This window comes from Phascolarctos cinereus, unplaced genomic scaffold (genome assembly GCF_003287225.1).
Source record: "Phascolarctos cinereus isolate Bilbo 61053 unplaced genomic scaffold, phaCin_HiC Scaffold_4;HRSCAF=312, whole genome shotgun sequence".
Taxonomy (NCBI): Eukaryota; Metazoa; Chordata; class Mammalia; order Diprotodontia; family Phascolarctidae; genus Phascolarctos; species Phascolarctos cinereus.
Window position 1 is genome coordinate 326964122 of NW_027555847.1, and position 26145 is coordinate 326990266.

At 36.5% G+C, this 26145-nt stretch overlaps 1 protein-coding gene across 7 annotated transcripts in view; it reads left to right on the plus strand.

Annotated features, from left to right (window-relative positions):
• The window catches only part of TRIM23 (tripartite motif containing 23), a 100383-nt gene that overhangs the window by 19338 nt on the left and 54900 nt on the right, over window positions 1–26145 (plus strand). For 6 of the 7 annotated variants that reach the window (XM_021007278.2, XM_021007273.2, XM_078153167.1 and 3 more), the window contains 4 exons: window positions 6291–6569; window positions 9552–9734; window positions 10010–10225; window positions 14597–14731. In XM_021007278.2, coding sequence (XP_020862937.1) covers window positions 6291–6569; window positions 9552–9734; window positions 10010–10225; window positions 14597–14731 — 813 coding nt within the window. The remainder of the gene's footprint in view (window positions 1–6290; window positions 6570–9551; window positions 9735–10009; window positions 10226–14596; window positions 14732–26145) is intronic. The other variant, XM_021007274.2, reaches the window with a different exon arrangement.

Here is a 26145-nt window from a genome sequence, read left to right on the forward strand (position 1 = left end):
ATAGAAATTGAGGGAATGTCTATCAACTTGGGAATGTCCATCAACTAGGGAATGACAGGACAAGCTGTTGTATATGAATTTAATGGAATGTTATTATGCTATAGAAAATGATGAGTAGGCAGATTTCAGAAAAACGTGGAAAGACACACATGAACTGATGCTGAGTGAAATGAGCAGAGCTAGGAGAACATTGTACACAGTAACAGCAACATTTTATAGTGATCAGCTGTAACAAGACTGTAGCTTTTCTCAGCAATACATTTATCCAAGACAATTCCAGAAGACTCATGGTGGAAATGCTATACACATCCAGAGAAAGAACTGTGGAGTCTGAATGCATATTGAAGCATACTATTTTCACTTTTTTGGGGTTTCTTTTCCTGTGGTTTTTCTTTTTTTGTTCTGTTTCTTCTTTTACAACATGATTTATGTGGAATTATGTTTAACACGAAGGTATATGTATAACCTATATCAGATTGATTACCATTTTGGGGAGGGGATTGGGGAAAGAAGGAGGGAAGGAGAAAAATTTGGAACTCAAAATCTTATAAAAATGAATGTGGAAAACTATCTTTACATGTAATTGGGGGAAAAAAAGATACTATTAAAAAAAGAAAAATAATAAGCACAACAAAATCTTGTATTTTCCCCATCAGTAATTTGTATATTTTCATCTAATAAATAGATTTTTGTACAGGTAATTGCTGTAAAATTGTATAGAAATGAGAAAGTAGGTGTATATGGATTGGTAGTTGACTTGATCTCTCATGGTCCCTTCCTTCTCTAAGTCTGTGCTCCCTGGATATTGAGACTCATCATCACTTTGTTGGGGCAGGGTAATAACAATAACTCAGTAACCAATTATTTCTTGTCCTGTTAAGACATATTTAAATTTTTGTAGGGTTGATTGATGCTTACCATGCCCAATGCCTTATGACGACCTTCTTAAAGACAATATTTTAAATATATAGTTTCAGAGTTTTGAGTAGCCTTCAAATCCTTGACTTCTTTCATTTCTTACTCTAAAATCGTATTTTTTATCATATTCCTTATGGCTATGTTCATTTAGAAGTCATCAAATGTCAAGGCATATCTTGACCTGATTTAAAACATCTTAAGTTCTTTCTAGAATTTCTTTACTTGACCCATAGCATCAGAATTACGTAAAGTCATAGTTGGTAGGTGTCCAAGGGTCCTTCTAACCTAACTCATACTTGAAGAAGACTCCCTGATCTGAGCATCATTCAGCCTACCTCTAGTATTGGGGGAACCTACTACCTCTCCAGATAGCCTATTCTACTTTAATATAGCTATAATCATTTAGCATTTTCTTTATATCAATCTTAAATTTACCTCTGCACATTATACATTTTATTCTTCTTTCTGCCTTCTGAGATGACAGAGAACAAATCTTCCATATCATAGCCCTTCAGATGCATAAAGATGGCAATTGTGTCTCTGGTTGGATCTTCTCTTTTTTTTTTTTTAATTATTTGTTTTTAGTTTTCACTATTCACTTCCATGAGATTTTAAGTTTTAAATTTTCTCTCCCTCACTCTCCTCCCCCCGTCCCAAAATGGCATGTAATCTGATATAGGCTCTATTTATACATTCATATTAAGCATATTTTCATATTAGTCATGATGCATTAGAAGAATTAGAGTTAACAGGAGGACCCATGAGAAGGAAGAAATAAAACAACAAAAGAAAAGGAGAGCAAATAGTATGCTTCCATCTGCATTCAGACTCCATGGTTCTTTTTTCTGGATGTGGATAGCATTTTCCATCATGAGTCTTTTGGAGTTGTCTTAGATCCTTGCGTTGCTTGGAGGAGCTAAGTCTATCAAAGTCAGTCACCCTCAATGTGGCGGTTACTGTGTACAAATCTTCTCCTGGTTCTGCTCATTTCACTCGGCATCAGTTCATAGAAGTCTTTCCAGGTTTTTCTGAAGTTTACCTGTTCATCATTTCTTATAGCACAGTAGTATTCCATTATATTCATGTACCACAACTTGTTCAGCCATTCCCCAGTTGATGGGCATCCCCTCAATTTCCAATTCCTTGTCAATGTACAAATAGCTGCTACATGTGGGTCCTTTTCCCTTTGTGATACAGACCTAGAAGTGGTATTGCTGGGTCAAAGGGTATGCACATTTTTATAGCTCTTTGGGCATAGTTCCAAATTGCTTTCCAGAATGGCTGGATCAGTTCACAACTCCACCAACAATGCATTGGTGTTCTAATTTTCCCACATCTCCAACATCTGTCATTTTCCTGTTTTGTCATATTAGCCAACCTGATAGGTGTGATGTGGTACCTCAGAGTTGATTTGATTTCTCTAATCAATAGTGATTTAGAGCATTTTTTTCATGTGATTATAGATAGCTTTAATTTCTTCATCTGAAAACTGCCTGTTCATATTCTTTGACCATTTATCAATTGGAAAATGACTTATATTCTTAAAAATTCAACAAAGTTCTCTGTGTATTTTAGAAATGGGGCCTTTATCAGAGACACTGGCTATAAAAATTGTTTCCTAGCTTTCTGCTTCCCTTCTAATCTTGGTTGCATTGGCTTTGTGCAAAAACTTTTCAATTTAATGTAATTAGAGTCATCCATTTTGCATTTCATTGTGTTCTCTATCTCTTGTTTGGTCATAAATTCTTCCCTTCTCCATAGATCTGATAGGTAAACTATTCCTTGCTCTCCTAGTTTGCTTACAGTATCAGTCTTTATATCTAAATCATGTTGAGTCTTATCTTCTTCAGGCTAACCATCCCTCATTTCTTCAACAGATCTTCATATTGTATTAATTCTAGGCTCTATAGACTATACTGGTTGGCCTGTTCTGGAGGCCTTCCATTTTGTTAGTTTTCTCCTTAAAATAGGGCACCAGAGCTGAATATAAAACTCTGGTTGTGGTTTTATTAATGCAGCAGAGCAGTCACTTCCTTATTCCAGAACATTCTATCTCTCAGTGTGTTGCAGCTATTTTGGTTGCCATACCATAATTTTGATTCATATTGAACTCGCAGTTACCAGAACCCTAGATCTTTTTTCAGACAAACTAACTTCTAAGCCTGCCTTTCCCATTTTGTCAGTTTGATTTTTAAAATTCAGTTGTAAAAAAGGCAAATGGCTTTTGTGTTCCTTGACATATTAATTGCCTTTTGACTTATAATGAAACCATTGCCACTAGGTTCTTTATATACTCCTTCAAGGTGAGCCTGTGTGCTGCCCTTTAATTTAGCTATATTTTATATGTGTTTACTGGCTTTATTTATAGCAAGAATGCAAGTATTGGCATGATTCAATACCCCAGTAGTATATTAACCTATTTACTGTTGGACAGTGGTCTTACTTTTTGCGTACTACCAGTTAAAATGAATGTTTTAGAAAGAAACCCTGTAGGGGAAGCTAGGTGGCACAGTGGATAGAGCACCGGCCCTGAAATCAGGAGGACCTGAGTTCAAATGTGACCAAACACTTGACATTTACTAGCTGTGTGACCCTGGGCAAGTCACTTAACCTCAACTGCCTTAAAAAAAAAAGAAGAAAGAAAGAAACCCTGCATAATCCTTGGAACTCTTTGTGGAAAGCAGGAAGGGGCCACACAAAACAGGGCTCAATTTTGTATTTGTCTACTTAACGGAGTACCACAGCCAAAGAATCAGCCAGTGTTTTAATGGTCAGCTTACTCATAGTAATAAGCCTTTCTGTACTCAGCTTAGCTGACTGTTAGATAGGAGATGCTGTGATTATAAAAATGATAATAGGTAACATGTAGTGCATTAAGGTTTGCAGATGCTTACATGTATCTATTGATTTTCACACTACCTTTGTCAGATAGGTTCCTTTGTTAAGTTCATTTTACAGATGAGGAAACTCATGATGTTAAGAGAAGTTTGGTGACTTGCAAGGTGACAAATCTAATAAGTGTCTGGGGCAGCATTCGGACTGGTTTCCATGAATCTAAGTCTAGAACTCCTCCTAGCCTCTGTGTTGCCTCAGCTCATGCTAGATTGGAAGAACCTGCTTGATTCACATTTCACTTTCATTTGGGTACCTTTCTCAGACAGAGTGCAGTTATCCCTTTCATATCACTGGGGTTAGGGTTGCAACATCCTGGTGATCTGGAAAATCTGTGTTAAACTTTTTGGGCCTTCTCATCATATCAGAGAAGAATTCTGAATTACTGTGGTATTAAAAGATAAAATATGTTGATATTATACATATATTTTATGCATTTCTGAGTTTCTAAACTTTTTCTGTTGTCTGCTGGCCTTTGTGTGTCATCTGCGGCTTCCACAAAATTCCCCCAGAATTCCCATTTAATTTCTTATGCCAACCCACAATATATTGAAACTTTGATGGGTAAGTTTGTGATGTGGAAAGGATAACTGTATATTTCCCATAATGTCCCATAATAATATCACAATTACATAATTTTGGGAGCAACTTTCTGTTCTAAGTTACAGTGAAAGAGCAGGATCTTGGTTGGCACAGTGTACAGAAAGAGTTAGAGGGAGTGGCCCAGGAACTGACTTGAGGAAGTTGCCTCAAGAGAAGAGGGACTCAAATGATCTAGTGTGGCCATTGAGGGCCCTGTGGTTCCAGAGAGGGCAGTGACAGCCTAGCCCAGCCTCCTGGTAGAATTCAGCCTCAGAAGCTCCTGGATCTCGAGTCAGAGGACAGTTTCACATCCTGACTCTGCCATTTGTGACATCTGTGGCCTTGGGCAGTTTACATAACCCATTTGGGCCTCAGTTCCTCATTGATAAAATGAGGGGTTTGAAATCAGTGACTTCTTAGGCCTCTTCCAGCTCAGGATGTCATTCTTACTGTGTCTAGGCACTTCGTAAATGCTGGGGATACAAAGAAAGGAACACCCTGCAATTGGAGACACAGCATGCAAACAACTATGTACGGATAAGCTATAGACAAGATTTATAGGAAAATAATCAGCAGAGGGAAGGCATTAGAATTGAGAGGGGTTTGGGAAGGCAAAGACTTCCTGTAGAAGGTGGGATTTTATCTGGGCTTGAAGGAAGCAGGAGGCATAAGTTTTATTGCTGTCTTATGTTTTTCACATTAGTCATTTCCTGTTATTCCCCCTGGCTCCCCCTTAGTTCCCTACCTCCTACCCGTAGAATTAGCCCAGATAGTAAAGCAAAATAGACTGATGGAACACAAACTGTTTGGTGGTGGTGGTTGTTGGTTTTTGTTGTTGTTGTTGGTTTTGTTTTTGTTTTTTTTGCTCTGCATCTTTCCTTTCCATCCCATCTATTCTTCAGAGAATAAAATATTTTGTTTTCTTCATAGTCAAGATTAGCCATTGCATTTTATGTCAATTAAGTTTTAGTTTACTTTACTATAATCATTATATATATTCTCTGAGCTTTCTTCACTTTGCATTAATTCACATTTCTCATAGTCACAGTTTCTTATATCATAATAATGTTGCACGTATCATACTTTACAGCTTTTGGTCAATCTATGGGCAGCCTTTATTTTCTTTCAGTTTTTTCCTAACATAAAAAGCATCACAGCAAATATTTTGGTATATATGTAGAGCCTTTCTGTTTTAGAATTTTAGGATGCCAGGATCAAAGAGTATGAGTAATTTGGTGACTTATTTTGCATAATTCCAGATTGTCTTAAGTTCATTATTGCTTTGTCAAAATATTGACTTTCAGTTTCTTTCTACCTTATCTGCCTATCTCCATGACAGAATAATGTTTGAAGTACATTGTGAGTCTGTTACATCAATTAAATAAATTCTTTTTAAAAGGTTATAATTTTTCACCTTGCTTATGGTACTTTTAAAATTCTACCTTGGAAAAAAATAATCAACAACATATTTGTGGAAATTTTGTGTCAGGAAACTTTAGGGCAGGTAGGTGGTATAGTGGATAGAATGTTGGACCAGGAGGCAGGAAGACCTGTTTCAGACACTTTGTGGTTGTGTAACCTTGAACGAGATGCTTCAGCTCTCTTGTCCTCAGATTCCTCATCTCTGAAGCGGGGATTATAACAACCCCTGCCTCATACATTTGTTTTAAGGATCAAATAAAATAATGTATACAAAGCGTTTTCCCAACTTTAAAGCACTATATAAGTGCAGCTATTTTTTAATGTCAGAGAAAAAAAGAATGTTATTTAGCTTACAGAATGAGCCAAACCAATATAAACTACACCAAAAAAGCCACATTGTATTTTGTGCTATTTTATACAGTTTTTAGTGACTAGAATCCACTTTTAATGTATTAATGCCATAATTTTGTTTTCAGAGCATCATACGCTGTGATGAAGATGAAGCCCATGTTGCATCAATGTATTGCACTGTTTGCGCTACTCACTTGTGTTCGGAGTGTTCCCAGCTTACCCATTCTACAAAGACCCTTGCAAAGCACAGGCGTGTGCCTCTGGCAGATAAGCCTCATGAGAAGACCATGTGCTCCCAGCACCAGGTGCATGCCATAGAGTTTGTTTGTTTAGAAGAAGCTTGTCAGGCCAGCCCTCTTATGTGCTGTGTCTGCAAGGAATATGGAAAACACCAGGGTCATAAGGTATTTATTTTCTTCATTATCATTACTGTAGCTTTGTAAATTAAAAAAGATCAGCTGGCCAGTTAGTTGCCTATCCTTCAGCCCATAGAGGGAATAGGGAAGAGAAATATTGAAATGGTCAGCTGGTTGGCAGTAATAGTATTCTGTTACAAAACAAATGTAAAGATAAGTCATTGTTGAAGTTTAATTTCTCAGCTTCCCAACAAAAATTTTAGAAAAGCTTCATTTTCCTTGTTTGAAGAAGAAATGATCAGACCTCCATCATAGAGTACCCTCCCTTCCTCCTGTTATTTTATGGTTGTATATGTAATAAATGAGATTTTGAGGGCAGTATTTCTGCCAAAGCATCATGCTGTTATTCAGTTTTCTTCCATGGACATGTACTATCTTTTGTGCATGCTACCAACAGTCTTATAAAGTTAGGTGCATTTAATTTTGGTACCCAGTCTCTCTCACAGTTCTTTCTTTGAGAATAGCAATGTAAATTTATTAAAAATACATAATTAAAAAATAAAAAATACATAATTAAAATGTATAATAATGATTTTGGGGAAATTTAACACCAAGATGGGTATTATTGCTTATTTTTTTAAAATGAGAATTAATGTGATAGCTACTTTGCGTGGAGAACTTGTTTTTTTCCCCATTCATCGCTCTGTATGAATCTTTGTGTGTATCTCTTCCCTTTGTCAGACAAATAACTAGAAAAAGCTATCTGTGCTCTTTGCCTTCAGTTCCTCTCCTCTCACTGCTCATCTCCTTACAATCTGGCTTCCTTGTCTTATCACTTAACTGAAACCATTCTGTCCAAATTTGTTGGTCTTTTCTTAGTCCTCAGCCTTCTCAGCGTTCTTGGATCTGGGCCTCAATTTGCAACATTTGACACAGTTGACTCCTCTCTCCTCTTGGACATTCTATTTCCTCTAGGTTTTTGTGACACTGTTCTCTTCTGATTCTCCTTGTCTGTTCCTTTTTAGTTACTTTTGCTGGGTCATTATTATCTATGCTACCTCCCCACTTCCTAACCCTCCCATAGATTGAGTGAACTCCTAGAAAGAACCACGTTGTCCCTTGCATGTCCTTTTGAGTTATATGTATTTTTTATAATCTATAAAATACATAGATGTTAATGGTACCCATCCCGCAATCTGTCATGTTGTTCAGTCAGTTGTCTTTCATCTGTGTTTAAGTCTTCATGACCTCATTTGGGGTTTTCTTGGTAAAAGTACTGGAGTGGTTTGCCATTTTCTTCTCCAGCACATTTTACAGATGAGAAATTCAGGCAAACAGAGTTAAGTGACTTGCCCAGGGTCACACAGCTAGTAAGTGTCTGAAGCTGTATTTGAACTCAGGAAGATGTAGTCTTCCTGATTCTAGTCCTACCACTATATCTACTGTGCCACCTAGCTGCCTGTTTCTCATAGTAAAGATGTATTAGGAATATTCTTCATCCTATCATGTCTGTCTCAGTCCTTCCTTTGTCTAGTAAAGATTTCGTTCCTATATGGTAAAGTGAATTGAGTAGAAGAAAATCATAGAGCTGTTATGTTGTTTTCTCTAGAAAATCTTACTGTGAAAGGAAGAGAGATATACTTAGAGGACCAATTTGTATAGCAGTAAGCTTGTTTTTGATGCCTGGAAAAATTCTAGAACGTAATAAAGGGATGGTTAATGAACAGCTAGAAAAAAGAACTAGTGCTTATAAAAGGTTAGCACAGCTTCACCAAAAACAAGTCATAACAATATCCTGATGTCCTTTTTTGATAATTAGGAAAATGCTATAGATATAGTTTTATCTAGATCTAATTAAAGAAATTAATAAATCTCATTTTATTCTTGTAGAAGAGGTGAGGAGATTTTTGCATTTAAAGGTAGGTGAATAGCCTGGCTCAGAAAATGGTCATCTTAGAAGTAGGTCTCAGACAGATGCCTCAGGGATCTGGGCTTGGCTTTTGGTGTTGAACACATTTATAAGTTATTCAGATAAAGCTAGTGTAATTTTAGTTTGTGTTAAAAGAGGCATAATGTTCAGGACTATGTGACATTAATGATGCAGTGACATTATACTTTGACCTGGTCAGACCACATCTGACCTGGTCAGACCACATCTGTAGTTTTGTGTTCAGTTCTATGTACCACATTGTAGAAATGACGTTAAGCAACTTGAGAGCTTCCCTAGGAAGGTAACTAGGATGGTAAAAGACCTTGAGTGTGGGGCACAGTGGATAGAGCTCTGGCTTTGCAGTCACAAGGACCTGAGTTCAAATGCGGCCTCAGACACTTGACACTTACTAGCTGTGTGACCCTGGGCAAGTCACTTAACCCTGATTGCCTCACCAAAAAGCTAAGAATAAAAAATAAAAACTGTACCTTTAAAAAAAAATCACGTTACAAAAAGACCTTGAGTTTATGCTACATGATAATTGGCTGAAGGTGTGGGGTATGAATAGTCTTGAGAAGGAAAATTTAGGGAGGCAATTATAGGATCTTCAAGTTTTGAAAGGATTTAGTTGTCAGATTGATTCTGTTGATCTCCTGTTACCATATTGATTCTGTTGATCTCTGCATTGCAGATCTAAGAGAAAGGCTACAAAGAGGGAAAATACTGGTTGGATATAAGAAAAATCTATAGATTTGCTAGATAGAATTATAGACATCCAAAAGTGGAACCAGTTTATTTGGGGAGGTTGCACTCTTGAGAAACATTAAACATAGAATGCATGACCACTTTGGGGGGAATTCTTGTTGAGGTAGGGAGAGTTTAGACAAGATGACCTGTGGATACCCTTTCAACTCTGAGATTCTGTAAATATGTGAACTTTTGTTATATCTTTCCTCATTCTTTTTGTTCACTTCCATTATTAAAATCATGGGGGGTTTTTGTGGTCCTTTTCAATATAGATCATGATATGTAAAAATTTTTTATGTAATTAAATCATATTTTTGGTCTTTTCAGCACAAATTTCATTTTGCTTTTTATAGCATTCAGTATTGGAACCAGAAGCAAACCAGATCCGAGCATCAATTTTAGACATGGCTCACTGCATACGAACTTTTACTGAAGAAATCTCAGATTATTCCAGAAAATTAGTTGGAATTGTTCAGCACATAGAAGGGGGAGAGCAAATTGTGGAAGATGGAATTGGAATGGCCCACACAGAACATGTAAGATTCCGCCTCCTCCTTTAACTTGGAAGAGGTGATAAATGGTATCTTTGGATTGAGGGTGACTGTAGTAGAAGTGAAAATTACAGTGTTACAATGTAACATGTAAGCCATGTTAATTGGGCTAAGGTAAATGGGGACTGGCTAAAAATAAGATCCTGTAGTGTGTAAAATTTCACCTTTTAAAAAAAGTCTTAAAAGCAAAAATTATTTAAAAAAAAAAAACACCAAACCAGTAGCAGCACACCACCACAAAAATCTAATTTCCTACATAGGTACCTGGTACTGCAGAAAACGCTCGATCCTGTGTCCGAGCCTATTTTTCTGATTTACATGAAACTCTGTGTCGTCAGGAAGAAATGGCACTGAGTGTTGTTGATGCGCATGTTCGAGAGAAACTGATTTGGCTGAGACAGCAGCAAGAGGACATGACTATATTGTTGTCGCAGGTTTCAACAGCCTGTCTCCACTGTGAAAAGACTTTGCAACAGGTATGTAGTTTAAATATAGTCGTCAGTCTATAATCTTCTTAAAAATTAAACTTTCTTAATAGCTTATTTTTATATCACATACATTTCTTCCTCTACCCTGTTCCATTAAGTCATCCCTTGTTATAAAGATACTAAGAGGAAGGAAAAATGTTTAATGAAACCAGTATTTCAAAAACATATCAGGAATATTTGATGCAAATATTCCACACTCCTAGTCACCTCATCTTTTGCACAGAAACTGGGAAAGGTGTCTTCTCATATCTCTTTTTTGAGGCTGGTCCTGGTGATTACGATTTCTCAGCATGTACTTTCAGTTGTCTTGTTGCTGATCTTTTCCTTTTCATTGTTGTAGTCATTGTATATATTGTCTCCCTGCTTACTTCACTTTGCATTAGTTAATATTTCTTAACTTGCTTCTTTATAGTCATCATTTTAATAATTTCTTAAACCTAGTAATATTCTGTTTTATTCCTGTGCCACAGCTTGTTTAGCTGTTCCACAGTTGATGACTCTGCTTTCAGAAAATTACCTTAAAACTTATATAGTAGAAAAGATAAAAATCCTTTCTCTAATTTTGAGGTTTTACGTTTTTCTTTTATTTATGTAATTATCTGTTTTTTCCTCTTCAAATTAAGCCATTAGTTCAGAATCCACTTCCTCACTTCCCCTTCAGTTTCTTATGTTTATTAGTTTTCTTTTTTTTGTGCATGTTTCTGAAAAAAGGTTTGTTTTATGTTCTCTTTACTAATTCCTTTACCTTCCTGTCTATTAAGGCTGCTAGTGCTAGGCCTGAAGTCTGGAAGACCTGAGTTCAAATCCAGTCTCAGACACTCTTTAGCTTTGTAGTCCTGGGAAAGTCATTTAATCTGTTTGCCTTAGTTTCCTCATCTGTAAAATGCAGATAATAGCAACCACCCACCAGAAATGTGTGTATCAAATGTGATAATAGTTGTCATAGTGCTTAGCACAGTACCTAGCATATAGTAAGTGCCATATAAATATTAGCTATTTTGAATTTTTCCTCTCTGATTATTTAATCTTTTTGTGTTCCTAATGTTGTTGGGGTTTTTTTAACACTTCTGAAGTAACAGATTTAAGGTCCTTCTCTTTTAAGCATCTCCTGTTATTGATTTTCTAAGATTTCCGTATGATCTCTTCCTTTTTTTGTTGTTGTACCTCATTCTTAGAAGTGTTCATTTGTGAGGGAAGTAATGTAGGTAAAAGCACTTCACCATGGTATAAATTACCTTATGTCCCAAATTGTGCACTTCTACCCCTACACTCCTTCCTCTCCCTGTAGTAATTATCTTTCCATTGGCCCTGATAGCTTATCTCTGTACCTATTGTCCATCATCATCCCCCTCCTCTTTTCTGGGTGACAGTTTCCCCTAGGAGCTGGCATGTCTCTTCTCTTGGAGCATGAGGTAGTCCAGGGAGGCACAGCACCCTCTCAGAGAAGATTGACTCCCAGTGTACTGATTCCACCCCCTAAATTTAACCCACCACGAGGTCCGCATCTTCCATTGTAAGTATCCTCCTCTTTCACCGTTGCATTGCTCTTCAGTGGACTTCTCTTCCCTTCCCTTTCCCACCATTGGGTTGAGCCCTTCCTTTTCATTCCCCCAGTCTCAGTTTCTCTCTTCTCCAACTTTCCCATAAGAGCCATCATCCTTTCAGTGTTCATCCATGGACATAATGATGGTAGGTCATCTATTCTTTTTTATTTCTTTATTTCTCTCCTCTCTCCATTTGTATATCTTCCTATTCTGAAGTTTTGTGCCACAAAATACGTTGATAAACCTCTTAGGGGCTGGTGGGAGATTTGTAAATCTCACGGTGCCCCTAGAAGGGCAGAAGCTTCAGTTCTCTTCCTTTACATTCTGTTTACAGTTGTATCTCCTTTTGTGCTTTTTTATTGCTTCTGATCTCACTTGTTAAAATACTCTATAGGTCACGACCTTTTACTTAAAAAAAAGTCTTAAACACAAAAAAATGAACATTTCCATATACAGAGTAGACAGGAAAATAAGGTTGAATATTAAACTAAATTTCTATTTTGTGTAGCTTAACTTCTGGTTTTAATTAATAGTGAATTTAACATGAAACTTTCCTTTTTATCTTCTTTATTTTGGAGACTCCATTGCTTGCTTCCCCCAACCTCTTCTCCCAGTTTGGAAAAAAAGAAAAATAAAATCCTTTTATCAGATATCCACGACCAAACAAAATGAATCTCCACGCAGCAGCCATTTCTGAAGATGTATATACCTCATTCTGCACTTTGAATTCATCACCCTTTGTCAGGATGTGTATAGAGTGATTCATCACAAGTTTTCTGGAATCATGGGTGGTCGTTGCATTGATCAGAGTTCTTTACATTATCATTAATTTTTAAATTGTTTTACAGTTTCTTCATTCTGTATTGTATGATTTCATACAAGTCTTCCTACGTTTGTTTGAAACGCCTGCAGATTACTCTTTTTCTTTCTTTTAAAAAAATACCTCTCGCAAGGTAATTTATTTTACTACTTAGTCTTTCCTTTGTAATTATCCTTATTAACTTTTGTATATTTGTTTTGTTTCTGGTGTTTCCAAGTTGAATATTTTGCTTCTGTCTGATGTTTTTTGTAGAAATTCCTCATGTAGCTTCTCCTTTTTTGTGTCCCCATCCCCATAGAATGCAAATACTAACTACATCGTTAAACATGAAGATTTTTCTGCTGGTTCATTTGTAGCTACATTTTTGGTTTCTCTTGACTCCTTTGTGTTTCAACATTTCTATCTAGCTCCAATCTTTCATCAAGAATGCTTGGAAATCCTCCATTTTATTAAAGTTCCACTCTTTTCTGTCATAGAATTATACTCAGTTTTGTTGGTTTCTTGGTTGTAAGCCTATATCTTTCTGTTTTTTGGAATATAAAATTTCATGCTCTCTATTATTTTATAGTGGTATGCTAAACTTTGTTTGATCCTAACTGTGGTTTCTTGGTACTTAAACTCTTTATGGAAGCTGGTAGTATTTTTTTCCCTTTTAATCTGGAAATTCTAGATTTTGACTGTGATGTTCCTGAAAGCTTTCTTTTGAGGTTTCTTTCAGGAGGTGTCTGGTGGATTCTTTCTATTTTCACATTACCTTCTTGTTCTAAGAGATCTAGGTGATTTTCTTTCAATTTTGTGAAATATTAAATCCAGGTTTTGGGGGTTTTTTGGTCATCTCTTGATTTGTTTTTTTAGGTCAGTTTTTTATATTAGAGGCACCTTATATTTTCTTCTATTTTTTTGATCTTTTGATTTTGTTATATTTTTTATTGTCTCATGGAGTCATTAACTTCTATCTGTCCCATCCTAATTTTCAGACAATCTCTTACTAAGTTTTTATGATAGGCTGTTCTCTTTCAAAGTCTCTCTTCCATGGCTTTCATTTGTTTTCCAATTCTTTCCTCTATTTTTCATTTCATCTGTAATGTTTTAAACTTTAGAAACTACTCTCATATCATTTGTTCTGAGACTTTTAACTGATCTTTTGGGCAATCTATGTTTGGGTAGATTTCATGCTCTAGGCCCCTAATTCCTAACCTGGACTGGAGATGAGTCCAAAATTGCTCTGTATCCCTGCACTGCAAAGCTGTCTTCCCTTCAGCTCTATTGCTCTGAGATGCCAGGTTCCCAGTCCCTCTGGGAGACTTCCAGACTGTTGGCTTGGGCGCAGGGCTGAGTCCATGATCAGCTTTGGGACTGCCCACCCCGTTAGCTCTGTTTGGATCTCTGGGCTACCGTTTTGTTGGATCAACACAGATATGACTAGAAATACAACCTGAAACAATGTCCTACTTCTGGGATGGGGGGCGAGGGGGTGGGGGGAGGCAGGGACGAGGAAGAGTTTATCTCGTTATCTTCATATGTAAATAATATGTAATAATATTTGTATGTAAATATTAAGTATGCTTTTATAGTTAACTTTATATAGTTTATAGTTTAACTTTTTATTGTTAACTTTAAAATTTACAGAGCCCTTTCTTCATAACAACCCTGTGAGGAGAGTAGCACAAATATTATTGGCCTTACTTTACAGAAAGGGAAGCAAGCTCAGAGAGATAAATAATTTGGTTATGGTAGCATAGGTAGTAAAGATCAGAACCAGGATTTAAATCCAACTCTTCCCAGCATTATGCTGTCTGTGCTTTTTGTTACCGTTATCTGAAACCATTAAAATGAATATTTCTAGAAAGGTTTATTACTTGAAAGCAAAAGGCATTAATTTTAAATTTTAAAAAAATAAGCTGCCTGCCAGTTCAATCTCATCTTTCAAACCAAATTACCCTTTATAAAAAATATTCTGTGGAACATAAAAGATTTTCCTCTTTTCCTATCTAGGATGACTGCAGAGTGGTCTTGGCAAAACAGGAGATTACCAGGTTACTCGAAACATTACAGAAACAGCAGCAGCAATTTACTGAACTTGCAGACCATATTCAACTGGATGCTAGTATTCCTGTCACTTTTACAAAGGTATATTTTTCAATATGTTATCTCATATTTAGGCATCTCTCCTTACAATAATGGTTGTATGTGTATTTGTAGCTTTTAAGGCTGTTTGACCTTGGGCGTAGCAATTAACAGCTTCAGTGGGCCTCAAGCCAAATTTTAAGAGAAGAATAAGTAGCAAATTCATGAACTCATATATTTGTTAGTTCTGTTCGATAGGATTTGGATAATTTAAATAAGAACTTATTCTTTGAATTAAGTTGTCATTGAGTATATTGGCCCTCTCCATCTCTTTTATCACTTTTTTTTAGAATAGTTTCTAACCAGAACTGCTTTTTTTTTTAATGAAATGAAATCATAGAACAATTATAAATTCACATACTTTTTCTTCTGGTGGTAAACTTCTGTGAAAGTAAAGATACTTGCTGCCAAGTCTTTTAACCTTTGCTTTAGAAAATAATTGCTATTTAAAATTAGAATCTTTTCTGATAGTTCCTTTGTTTTTTTTGAAACTCAGGCTGCAAAATCTGTATTAATTTTAATTAAATAAAGTATAGATGCATTTAACATTTATTTCAATCAATAATAAAGCACTTATGAAGTGCCTACTATGTGTCAGGCATTGTGCTACAGTGAGATACAAAGGACAAAATACCTACTCTCAGGGAGCTTATATTCTAACTGCTAATATATGCTTGAGAAGTTGTTCATAAAGCTATGGTTTTTCTGTAATCAATTTAATTTTTTAAAAAATGAATTTTTATTGATACCTTCTGTTTCTTTTATCATCATATTTATCCTAAGTATCCCTCCTTCCTCTCCCAGAGAGCCATCCGATGTAACAGATACTTTTAGAGAGGGGGAAAAAAAATCAGCACAGTTGATTACTGCAGTGAAAAAGTCCAAAAAACATGTGCATTTTATACACCTGTAGACCTCTCACCTCCACGAAGGGGTGAATTGAGGTTGTCTTCTCATATTCCTTCATTTGAGTTATGCTTGATCTAATTTTGTTGCATTTACTTTTGATTTTTTGGTGTATAATTATTTTCATTTACATTGTTGTAGTTGCTGTGTATGTTTTCTTGGCTCTAATTACTTCACTCTACCAGTTCATGAAGATCTTTCCATAACTCTCTGTTCATCACATGCACAATTTCTTACAGCAGAATAATATTCCATTACATTCATTTAACACAATTTGTTCTAGCCATTTCCCAATAAATGGACATCTACATTGTTTCCAGTTCTTAGCTATCATGAAAAGTGTTGCTATAAAATATTTTGGAGTATTTTTTTCTGATTGATGGCTTCCTTGGGGTATAAACTCAGTGGTGGAGTTTCGGGTTCAAAGGGTGTGGACATTTTAGTTCGTTTATTTGCATAATTCCAAATTGCTTTCTAAAATGGTCATATTTCATAGCTCTACCAATAATGTTTTAGTTTTCCTGTCCTTCCACATCCTTTTCAATACTGACTTACTGGTGTGTTTTTCCAGTTTGCTGGTTATGAGGTGAAACCATCAGGGTTACTTTGACTCTCTTATTAGTGATTTGGAGCATTCATTCATGTGGTTGTGAATGCTTTGCACTTCTTTTGAGAACTGATGTTCATATCCTTTGACCACTTATCTATTGGGGAATGGCTGTTTGTCTTATACGTATGTATTAATTGTTTCTAAATCTTGGATACCAAACCCTTATCAGAGAAATTTTATAAGAAGATTTTTTTCTCATTCAACCACTTCCTTTTTTATCCTAGATGCATTAATATTGTCTGTACAGAAGCTTTTCAGTTTCAAGTAATTGAAGTTATCTATTTTATCTTTTGTAATTGTCTCCATGTCTTGGTTGATTAAGTACATCTCTTGTGCCCACACATGGGACACTCGGCCTTGGTAGGCCGTTAATAAAAAGTTTTTTCTGGTTTAAAAAAAAAATACATCTCTTACCCATTGTTGTAACAGGTATATCATCTATTTTCTTCCAATTTCTTGGGAAGAAATGATCTTTAACATCAAGGTCATTTACAGTGTATTGTGGAATAAGGTGTAAGATGTAAACCTAATTTCTGCCACACTGCTTTTCAATTTTTTTAGCAGTTTTAATCCCATTAAGAGTTTTTTTCTAGGTAATTTATGATTTCCACTTTATCAACTATAGATTATTAAGTTTTTCTGTTTCTGATTCTCCCTTGTCCAGTCTGTTTCATTAATGTGTTTTTTAACCACTACCAAATAGTTTTGATGACTACTGCTTTATAATACAGTTGAGGTCCAGAAGTATTATTGCCCCTTTGTCCTGACTGTTCATCATTTCCCTTGATATTCGAGATCTTTTGTTTTTCCAATCCCATTTTTAAAATTATTTCATCAAATTTTATGAAGTATTCACTTGGTAGTTTCAGTGGCATAGCATTAAAAGTGTAAATTAATTTTGGTAGTATTGTCATTTTTATCATTAGCAGGGCATCCTGTAAGCACTAAATGCTCCTTCAACTGTTTAAGTTGTCCAATATTTGTTTAACAAGTTCTTTGTAATTGACTCTGTACAGGTCTTTGGTTTGGTAGATTGAGCCCTAGATATTTTATGTGTGTTGCAGTTATTTGGAATGGGATTTCCCTTTTTATTATTGCTTCCTGTGTTTTGTTATTATTACATAGAAATGTTAATGATTTTTGAGGATTTATTTTGTAGCCTTCAACTTTGCTGAGGCTATTCATTGTCTCAATTTGTATCTTTTCTGATTTCCCAAGTTTTTCCAAGTAAACCTTCATATCATCAGCAAATAAGGATAGTTTTATCTCCCCTTTACGTATTTTTATGCCTTTAATTTATTTCTCTTGTCTTATTGCTATTGTTAGTATTAACACAAACATACCGAATAATAGTGGGGAGAAGTGACCATCCTTGCTTCACTGTCATATTTATTGGAAAAGGTTCTAGTATATCCCTTTTGCATATGACCCTTGTTTTTTGGTTTTAGATAGATGCTTTTTATGATAGTATAAAAGGTCGTTCTGTGCCTATCCTTTGTAAGAGTTTTTAGTATAAAAGAGGTTTGTGGTTTGTCAGAGGCTTTTTATGCATCTATTGAGATGATAATGTGGCTTTTAATTTTTAAAATTAATTAGTTTATTTTAGTTTTCAACATTCACTTCCATAAGCTTTTGAGATTTAAATTTTCTCCCCTTTCCTCCTTGCCTCCCTGCCCAAGACAACATGCAATCTGATATAGGCTCTACATATACATCCCTATTAAACATATTTTCACATTAGTCATGTTGTAATGAAGAATTAGAACCAATAGGAGGAACTACAAGAAAGAAGAAACAAAACAGAAGAAAAAAAAGAGCAAATAGTATGTTTTGATCTGCATTCAAACTCCGTAGTTCTTTTTCTGGATGTGGATAGCATTTTCCATCATGAGACTTTTGGAGATGTCTTAGATCCTTGCACTGCTGAGAAGGGCTAAGTCTGTCAAAGTTAGTCCTCACACAACGTGGCTATTACTGTGCACAACGTTCTCCTGGTTCTGCTCACTTCACTCAGCATCAGTCCATACAAGTCTTTACAGGTTTTTCTGAAGTCTTCCTGCTCATCATTTCTTATAGAGCAATAATATTCCATTACATTCATATACCACAGCTTGTTCAGCCACTCCCCAGTTGATGGGCATCCTCTCAATTTCTAATTCTTTGCCACCACTGAAAGAGCTGCTATAAATATTTTTGTACATGCGGGTCCTTTTCCCATTTTTATGATCTCTTTGGGATATAGCCCTAAGTGCTATTGCTGGGTGAAAGGGTATGCAAATTTTTATAGCCTTTTGGGTATAGTTCCAAATTGCTCTCCACCAACAGTGCATTAGTGGATGTTTTGATTTTTAATATGATTAATTATATTGATGGTGTTCCTAATGCTGAACCATCCTTGTATGCTGATATAAACCCTACTTAATCATAATGAATGATTTCTTGGATAAATTGCTGTAATCTGGCAGGATTTTGTTGAACATTTTTGAGTCATTGTTCACTAATGATGGCTTTTAGTTATTTTTCCTATGTTATCATTTTTCCCTGGTTAAGGTATTAGGACTGTATTTACCTCATAAAATATTCTGGTAGGGTGCCTTCTTACTATGGCTCTGGTAAACCTTCTGCAGCTTGGAGCCAGAATCGCCATGGTGCTTTAAGATGGGAGGGAAGACTGAGGCATAGGAGTGGGTTTTGTTATAAGCCTGGATCTGGTCCTTGGGTCTGGTAGTGCAACCTCCCTGCTGTAGTGTAGCATGGGACATGGGGAGGGGGCTAAGAGCTGAAGGGTCAGTGAGTGTCAGTTCATGGTTTTGGGTTGTTTATCTTTTTTGCACCTTCTTTTGTATTCTGGGTGTCCTAGATAGTGGAGATAGCTGAAGTTGTGTTGTCTTTGGCTCATAATTTCTGTTTTGGAGAGCTTGTGGGGATCAGAGTCATCTATGTTATTGCTTATGTGAAGAAGAACCTCCATTTTTGATTTTCAGAAGAACAATATTTTCTTTTTTTCATTGGAATTTCACTGTTATGTTTTAATAAGGTTTTGGTTGTTGCACATTCAGAAACCCTTTACTGTTGCCGAATTTTTCGATACCCGATATGGAGTCTTGACCCACAGTTTAGGAAGCCCTGGCCGCTAGTGGTCTAAATGAGCACAATTTTGCCTGCCATTTTTTGAATTCTCAGGTTCCACTTAGAGATAACACCAAGCTAGTTCTAGTGATGGAGCTATCACTTTCCACATCATTTACTGCCCATTATTCTTTTTTGGGGGGAAGGGGGTAAATTTTTTATTCGTTTTAAACTTAAATGTAAAACAAGAAAAGAAAAAAAGAATATTGCCACCGACACAAGCAGAGCATGAAAGGATTCAATATAAAACAATAAATTTCCTTTTCAAGAGAACCTATATAATAAATACTTCATATTGTTTTCAGAACTGCCCAGTTTTTCTTTGCTTCATTGTAGGTTTTCTTTTCTTCTCTTCTGTGCACTTTTTACTCTCTTTTCCCCCTTGCCCACCCTAAAGAAGGCTACAGTTAAACACAGATATATATATATAGATATACATAGACACACATACACACACCCATAACATATACATAGATATCTATAAACATACACACATGTGTAAGATCGTGCTGTGCATCTCCACTAGTCATCTCTTTTTCTGAAGGTCGATAACCTCTTCCTTCATAGGTCCTAGTCTTTCCATGTTTTTCTAAATCAACCAACTCATCATTTCTACACCACAGCAGTACTCCAACACAATCACCTCCTATCTGAGAAATTGTCTATGAAAGTTTTCCCCAATTTTCTGTATTCTATTCTTGCCTACACTGGTTTTATTTATACAAGAAAATTTTAATTTAAAATAATTGAAATTATCCATTTTACACTTCAACAATGATCTCATCTTATAATTTAAGGTCTGATACTACTGAATCTCCTTCCTTGACATGTTTTTTCCCCCGGTTTCTTTGAAATTCCTGACTTTTTGTTCTTCCAAATGAACTTTGTTATTATTTTTTTCTAACTCAGTAAAATAATTTTTAGTAATTTAATTGGGATGGCATTGAATAAATAGGTTAGGTAACACTGCCATTTTTAAATTATATTGGCTTTCCTATCCATGAACAATAAATATTGCTCCAACTATTTAGATCTGACTGTATTTGTATAAAAAAGTGCTTTATGTTTATGTTCATATAGTTCCTGTGTCTGTTTGGGCAGGCATACACTCAGGTATTTTATACTGTGTAGTTACTTTAAGTGGTCTATAACAATGTTGAATAATATTGCTGACATATGCTATAGTTTCCCAATTTTTCTCTTTTAAATAAATCTAATTTAGCTTTAATTTTGTCTGAGATCATTACTACCTCTGCTTTTTTTACGTAATAAATTCTACTCCTGCCCTTTATTTTTCTTCGTATCTCTTATTTTTTTGTATTTCCTGAAAACAATATATTGTTGAATTCAGATTTTTAATCTGCTCTCCGTTTCTGTTTTATGGGTAAATTCATCCCATTCACATTATAAGCTGTAGTTACTTATGTATTTTCCTCCTTCCTATTTTTCCTGACTGTCCTTCTCACCCCATTACCCTATCCCTCCTCAGTCATCTACTTTACTTCTACCTACCTCCTTGCCCTCCTGTTCCTTGACCTACCCACACATCTAAGAGTCCCTCCCTTATTCTCTCTTTTTTCCCTCTTACATCTTTCTGAATTTAGAAGACTTTTATACCCTTCTAGATATATATGTTGTTCCCTCTTTAACCATTCCTTATGAGAGTAAGGTTCCAGCACTACCTACCCTCCTCCCTCTGCTAGCTTCTTCTGTATCACTTCTTCCTTCTGTGCCTCATTTGTATGAGATAGTTACTCCTTTTTATCTCTCCCTGCACAGTTTTATTTTTTTTAGAATCACCCCATCATACACAGCTCAGCCCAAGCCTTTCTTTCAAACTACCAAATATTGATGACAGTCTTAAGAGTTTTTGATAATGTTTTAACATATAAGAAGTGAACAATTTGACCTTATTGAATCCCTTATAATTGGTCTTTAACATTTAACTTATATTTCTCCTGGATCTCATATGTTGAATTTTCCATTAAGTTCTGCTGTTTTTGTCTTTAAGTTTTTGATTCTCTATTTCCATAATTTTTTTTCATAATTTTCTCTTATTTTCATAATTTTTTTGAATTGCTTTTAATTTTTTTTTCTAATTTTTCCTTGATATGTCTTACTTGATTTTTAAAGTCCTTTTTAAATTCTTTCAAGAATTCTTTTTGTGTTTGGGACCATTTGACATTTCTCAGTGAAAAAGGAGTGGCTTTTTTAGCTCCATTATCTTCTTTTGAATATGAACCTAGATGTTCTCTATTCCCATAGTAGCTATGGTTGGGTTCTTCTTTGCTTACCCGATTTTATGTATTTTGTTTTTAGCAGCTATTAATATAGTCAATTCCTAATCCACAGATATGGGGGAATGATGCCCCAAGCTTCAGGTGCTTCTTATTGTTATTTTCTGAGGTCTGTCCTGGGGCCTACCCTTGGGCTTTCCTCTCTGCTCCTAAGCCACTGCAAGGCAACTGATCTTGCTCCTTGGGGTCCCTCTGGTGGCTGAAAACTACAGCTGTCCTCTCTGCCCTGGAACTGAAACCAGGGACTCTGCTCTCCTGAAAGTTCCCATGGCCAGCAGGGTGCCCAGCTCTCTGTTTAACTTACCAGATGTTTATTTCTGCTGCTGCACAATCCCTCTGAGGTGATGTTTTGCCTTTTTTTGTGGAGGAAATTTGGAGAGCAGAAAGTTTTCTGACCTATTCCTCCATCTTCCCAGAATCCTCTCCTAATTCCTGTTATTCTTTTTTGTTGTTTTTTGTTTTGTTTTTAGGCAATTGGGGTTAAGTGACTTGCCCAGGGTCACACAGCTAGTAAGTGTCAAGTGTGTGGTCTAAGGCCAGATTTGAACTCAGGTCCTCCTGACTTTAGGGCCGGTGCTCTATCCACTGCACCACCTAGCTGCCCCCCAGTTATTCTTGATAGGCATTGTTGTATAGTTAGAGAGCCAGACTTGAGCCAGTAAGATGTCCCATCACTTTCATACAATGTGATCTTGGGCAAGTAATTATAAACCCTTGATGCCCCAGACAGTGCTTCAAGACTCTCAAATTGCAGGACAGTCGTTCATCTATATTCAACCCCCATAAAAGTAGTTTGTTCTCCAGGAGCTCTATACATCAAATAAATTATAAGTCCAGACCAATTCCCTACACCACATGCTCCAAATGTATTCTCAACCTCACATGGGACTGAAGTAGTGTATGTGCTATAGAAAATAATTTGTGAAAATTTGTTCTTTTATTTTTTCTTTTTTTAATTAATTTATTTTTAGTTTTCAATATTCACTTCCACAAGATTTTGAGTTTCAAATTTTCTCCCTGTCTCATCCCTCTCCCCAACCCACGATGGCATGCATTCTGAATACCCTTTCCCTAATCTGCCCTCCCTTCTGTCTCTCCTTCCTTCTCTTATCGCCTTCCCGTTCAGTTTTCCTGTAGGGCATGATAGATTTCTGTACACCATTTCCTGTATATCTTATTTTCCAGTTGCATGTGAAACATTTTTTTTTTAACATTTGTTTTTAAAACTTTGGGTTCCAGATTTTCTCCCTTCCTCCCTCCCCATCCATCCTCATTGAGAAGGCAAACAACTCCATACAGGTTATACATGTGTAGTCATGCAAAACACTTCCATAATAGTCATGTTGTGAAAAATTTCCCTTAATCCTATCCTGCCCCTCATTTATTCTGTTCTCTCTTCTGACCCTGTCGCTCCTTAGAAGTGTTTGCTTCTGATTACTCCCTCTCCCAATCTGCCTTCCCCTCTGTCATCTCCCTGCTCTCTTGTCCTCTTCCCCCCCTATTTTCCTGTAGGGCAAGATAGATTTCCATACACAATTGAGTGTGTATGTTATTTCCTCCTTAAGCCAAATCTGATAAGAATAAGATTTCACTCATTCCCTCTCACATTCCGCCATGTCCCCTCCACTGTAAAAGCCTTTTCTTGTCTGTTTTATGTGAGATAATTTACCCCATTCTACCTCTCCCTTTCCCCTTCTCCCAGTATAATCCTCTCTTACCCCTTAATTTTATTCTCTAGATATCACCCCTTCATCTTCAACTCGCCCTGTGCCCTCTATTTATCTATCTATGTACATACATATAATTTTTTCCCTCCAACTACCCTAATGCTGACAAAAGTCTCATGAGTTACAAATATCGTCTTTCCATGCAGGAATGTAAACAGTTCAACCTTAATAAGTCTTTTATGATTTCTTTTTCCTGTTTCACTTGTGTCTTATGTTTGAAAGTGAGATTTTCTATTCAGCTCTGGTCTTTTCATCAAGAATGTTTGAAAGTCCTCTGTTTCACTGAATATCCATTTTTTTCCCTGAGGGATTATACTCAGTTTTGCTGGGTAGGTGATTCTTGGCTGTAATCCTATCTCCTTTGCCCCCCTGGAATATTATATTCCAAGCCTTGTGGTCCCTTAATGTAGAATCTGCTAAATCTTGTGTTAGCCTGATTGTGTTTCCACAATACTTGAATTGTTTCTTTCTGGCAGCTTGTAATATTTTCTCCTTGACCTGGGAACTCTGGAATTTGGCTACAATATTCCTAGGAGTTTTCCTTTGGGGATCTCTTTCAGGAGGTGATTGGTGGATTCTTTCAATTTCTATTTTGCCCTCTGGTTCTAAAATATCAGGGCAGTTTTCCTTGATAATTTCTTGAAAGATGATGTCTAAGCTCTTTTTTTGATCATGGCTTTCAGATAGTCCAGTAATTTTTAAATTATCTCTCTTGGATCTGTTCTCCAGGTCAGTTGTTTTTCCAATGAGATATTTCACATTGTTTTTATTTTTTCATTCTTTTGGATTTGTTTTACAGTGTCTTGATTTCTCAAAAAGTCACTAGCTTCCAATTGCTCCATTCTAATTTTTAAGGAAGTATTTTCTTCAGTGAGCGTTTGGACTTCCTTTCCCATTTGGCCATTTTTGCTTTTTAAGGCATTCTTGTCCTCACTGGCTTTTTGGACCTCTTTTGCTATTTGAGTTAGGCTGCTTTTAAGATGTTATTTTCCTCAGTCTTTTTTTTTGTGGGGGGGGGTCTTTGGTAGCAAGCTGTTGGCTTGTTTTTCATGATTTTCTTGCATCACTCTCATTTTTCTTCCCAGTTTTTCTTCTACTTCTCTTACTTGCTTCTCAAAATCCTTTTTGAGCTCTTCCATGGCCTGGGAACAATTCATATTTTTCTTGGAAGCTTTGGATGTAGGAGCTTTGACTTTGTTGTCTTCTTCTGGTTGTATATTTTGATCTTCTTTGTCACCAGAGTAAGATTCTAGGGTCTGACTCTTTTTGCACTGCTTGCTCATGATCCCAGACAATTACTTGAGTTACAAACTCTTTGTTAAGGTAGGGGGTCTGTTTCCAGTGTGGAGAATGTACTGTCCCAAGCTTTGGGGGTTTTGTGCAGCTCTTTTCAGAGGTAGTTCTAGGGACCTGTAAATTTTTAGTTCTTCCAAGGTGGTATGATCAAGGGTGAGGTGTTTACTCCTTTCCTGGCCTGTGCTCTGGTCTGTAAGTGACCACAGGCACTCTTTTCTGCCTTGGAACTGTGAGGAGGATTTCCTCTTTACCACCCTACAAGCTCCACCATGCCAGCACTCCTCCTCACCCCAGGACCGTCACCCAGAACTGTGGCCCAGATCCAAGCAGGACAAAGCAAGAGAATCCTGCCTCAGCACCAGCAAAGAGATCCCTGCAATCCTCCCTCTGATCAGCCACTTGATTCCCCCTCAGTCTGTGGGCCAGAACCTCTGGAAGCAGCCGCCGCACTTGGGGACTGGGGCTGGGACAAACTTCTCTGTCACCACAGTCACAGATATTTCCTATTGACCTTCTAAGTTGTCTTTGGTGTTTGTGGGTTGAGAAGTCTGGAAACCACCACAGCTGTCTGTGATTCAGTCCTCTAAGGGCTGCTCCAGGTTCACTGAGGCCTGTTTTGCCTACACGCCCACGCCAAACTGCGTTCCCCTCCCCACCCGGTGCAATATAAGTTTCTGATCAACCATCTAGGTTGTCTTGGGCTGGAAATTTGTTTCACTCTGTCTTTTTGTGGGTTCTGCTGCTTTAGAATTTGTTTAGAGCCATTTTTTTTTTTAGGCATTTGGGGTTAAGTGACTTGCCCATGGTTGCACAGCTAGTAAGTGTCAAGTGTTTGTTCTGAGGCCAGATTTGAATTCAGGTCCTCCTGGCTTCAGGGCTGGTGCTGTATGCACTGTGCCACCTAGCTGCCCCTAGAGCCATTTTTTACAGAGGTTTGGGGGAGATATCAAGCAAGTCACTGCTTTTACTACATCATCTTGGCTCCACCCTGTCTTATTTTCTTCATCTTTAAGTGTACATATAGATTTTTTTAGGTGAAATGACAAGTAATTTTTGATATCCTATGTCTTCTTGATGGTACGTTTTGCATAAAAATACTTTCTGAGCTTTGTAATAATTTGGCATCTCCTCTTTAAAATGTCTTGAGTATTAATTTTTCAAGGTTTTTAAAGTACTCTTAAGTCCTCCTGACTCCCAGCCAGTTGTTATGTCTGCGATTCTGTTATGTTAAATGCATGAAAACTGCAAAGCCAAGACCATTTCACCAGTATTTTTCACTGTAAATAGAGTAAAAAAGTGAAACTTAGCATGTAAAATAGAATGTTCTAGTCATTCACTGGTTTTTATTCTTATGTATGTATCTCACTAAAATTTTAGTTTTTAGAAATTTGGAGTTTAAATGTAACATTATTTGAGTCATTTTGCATTTTCTCCTTTCCTTTAAAACCTGTG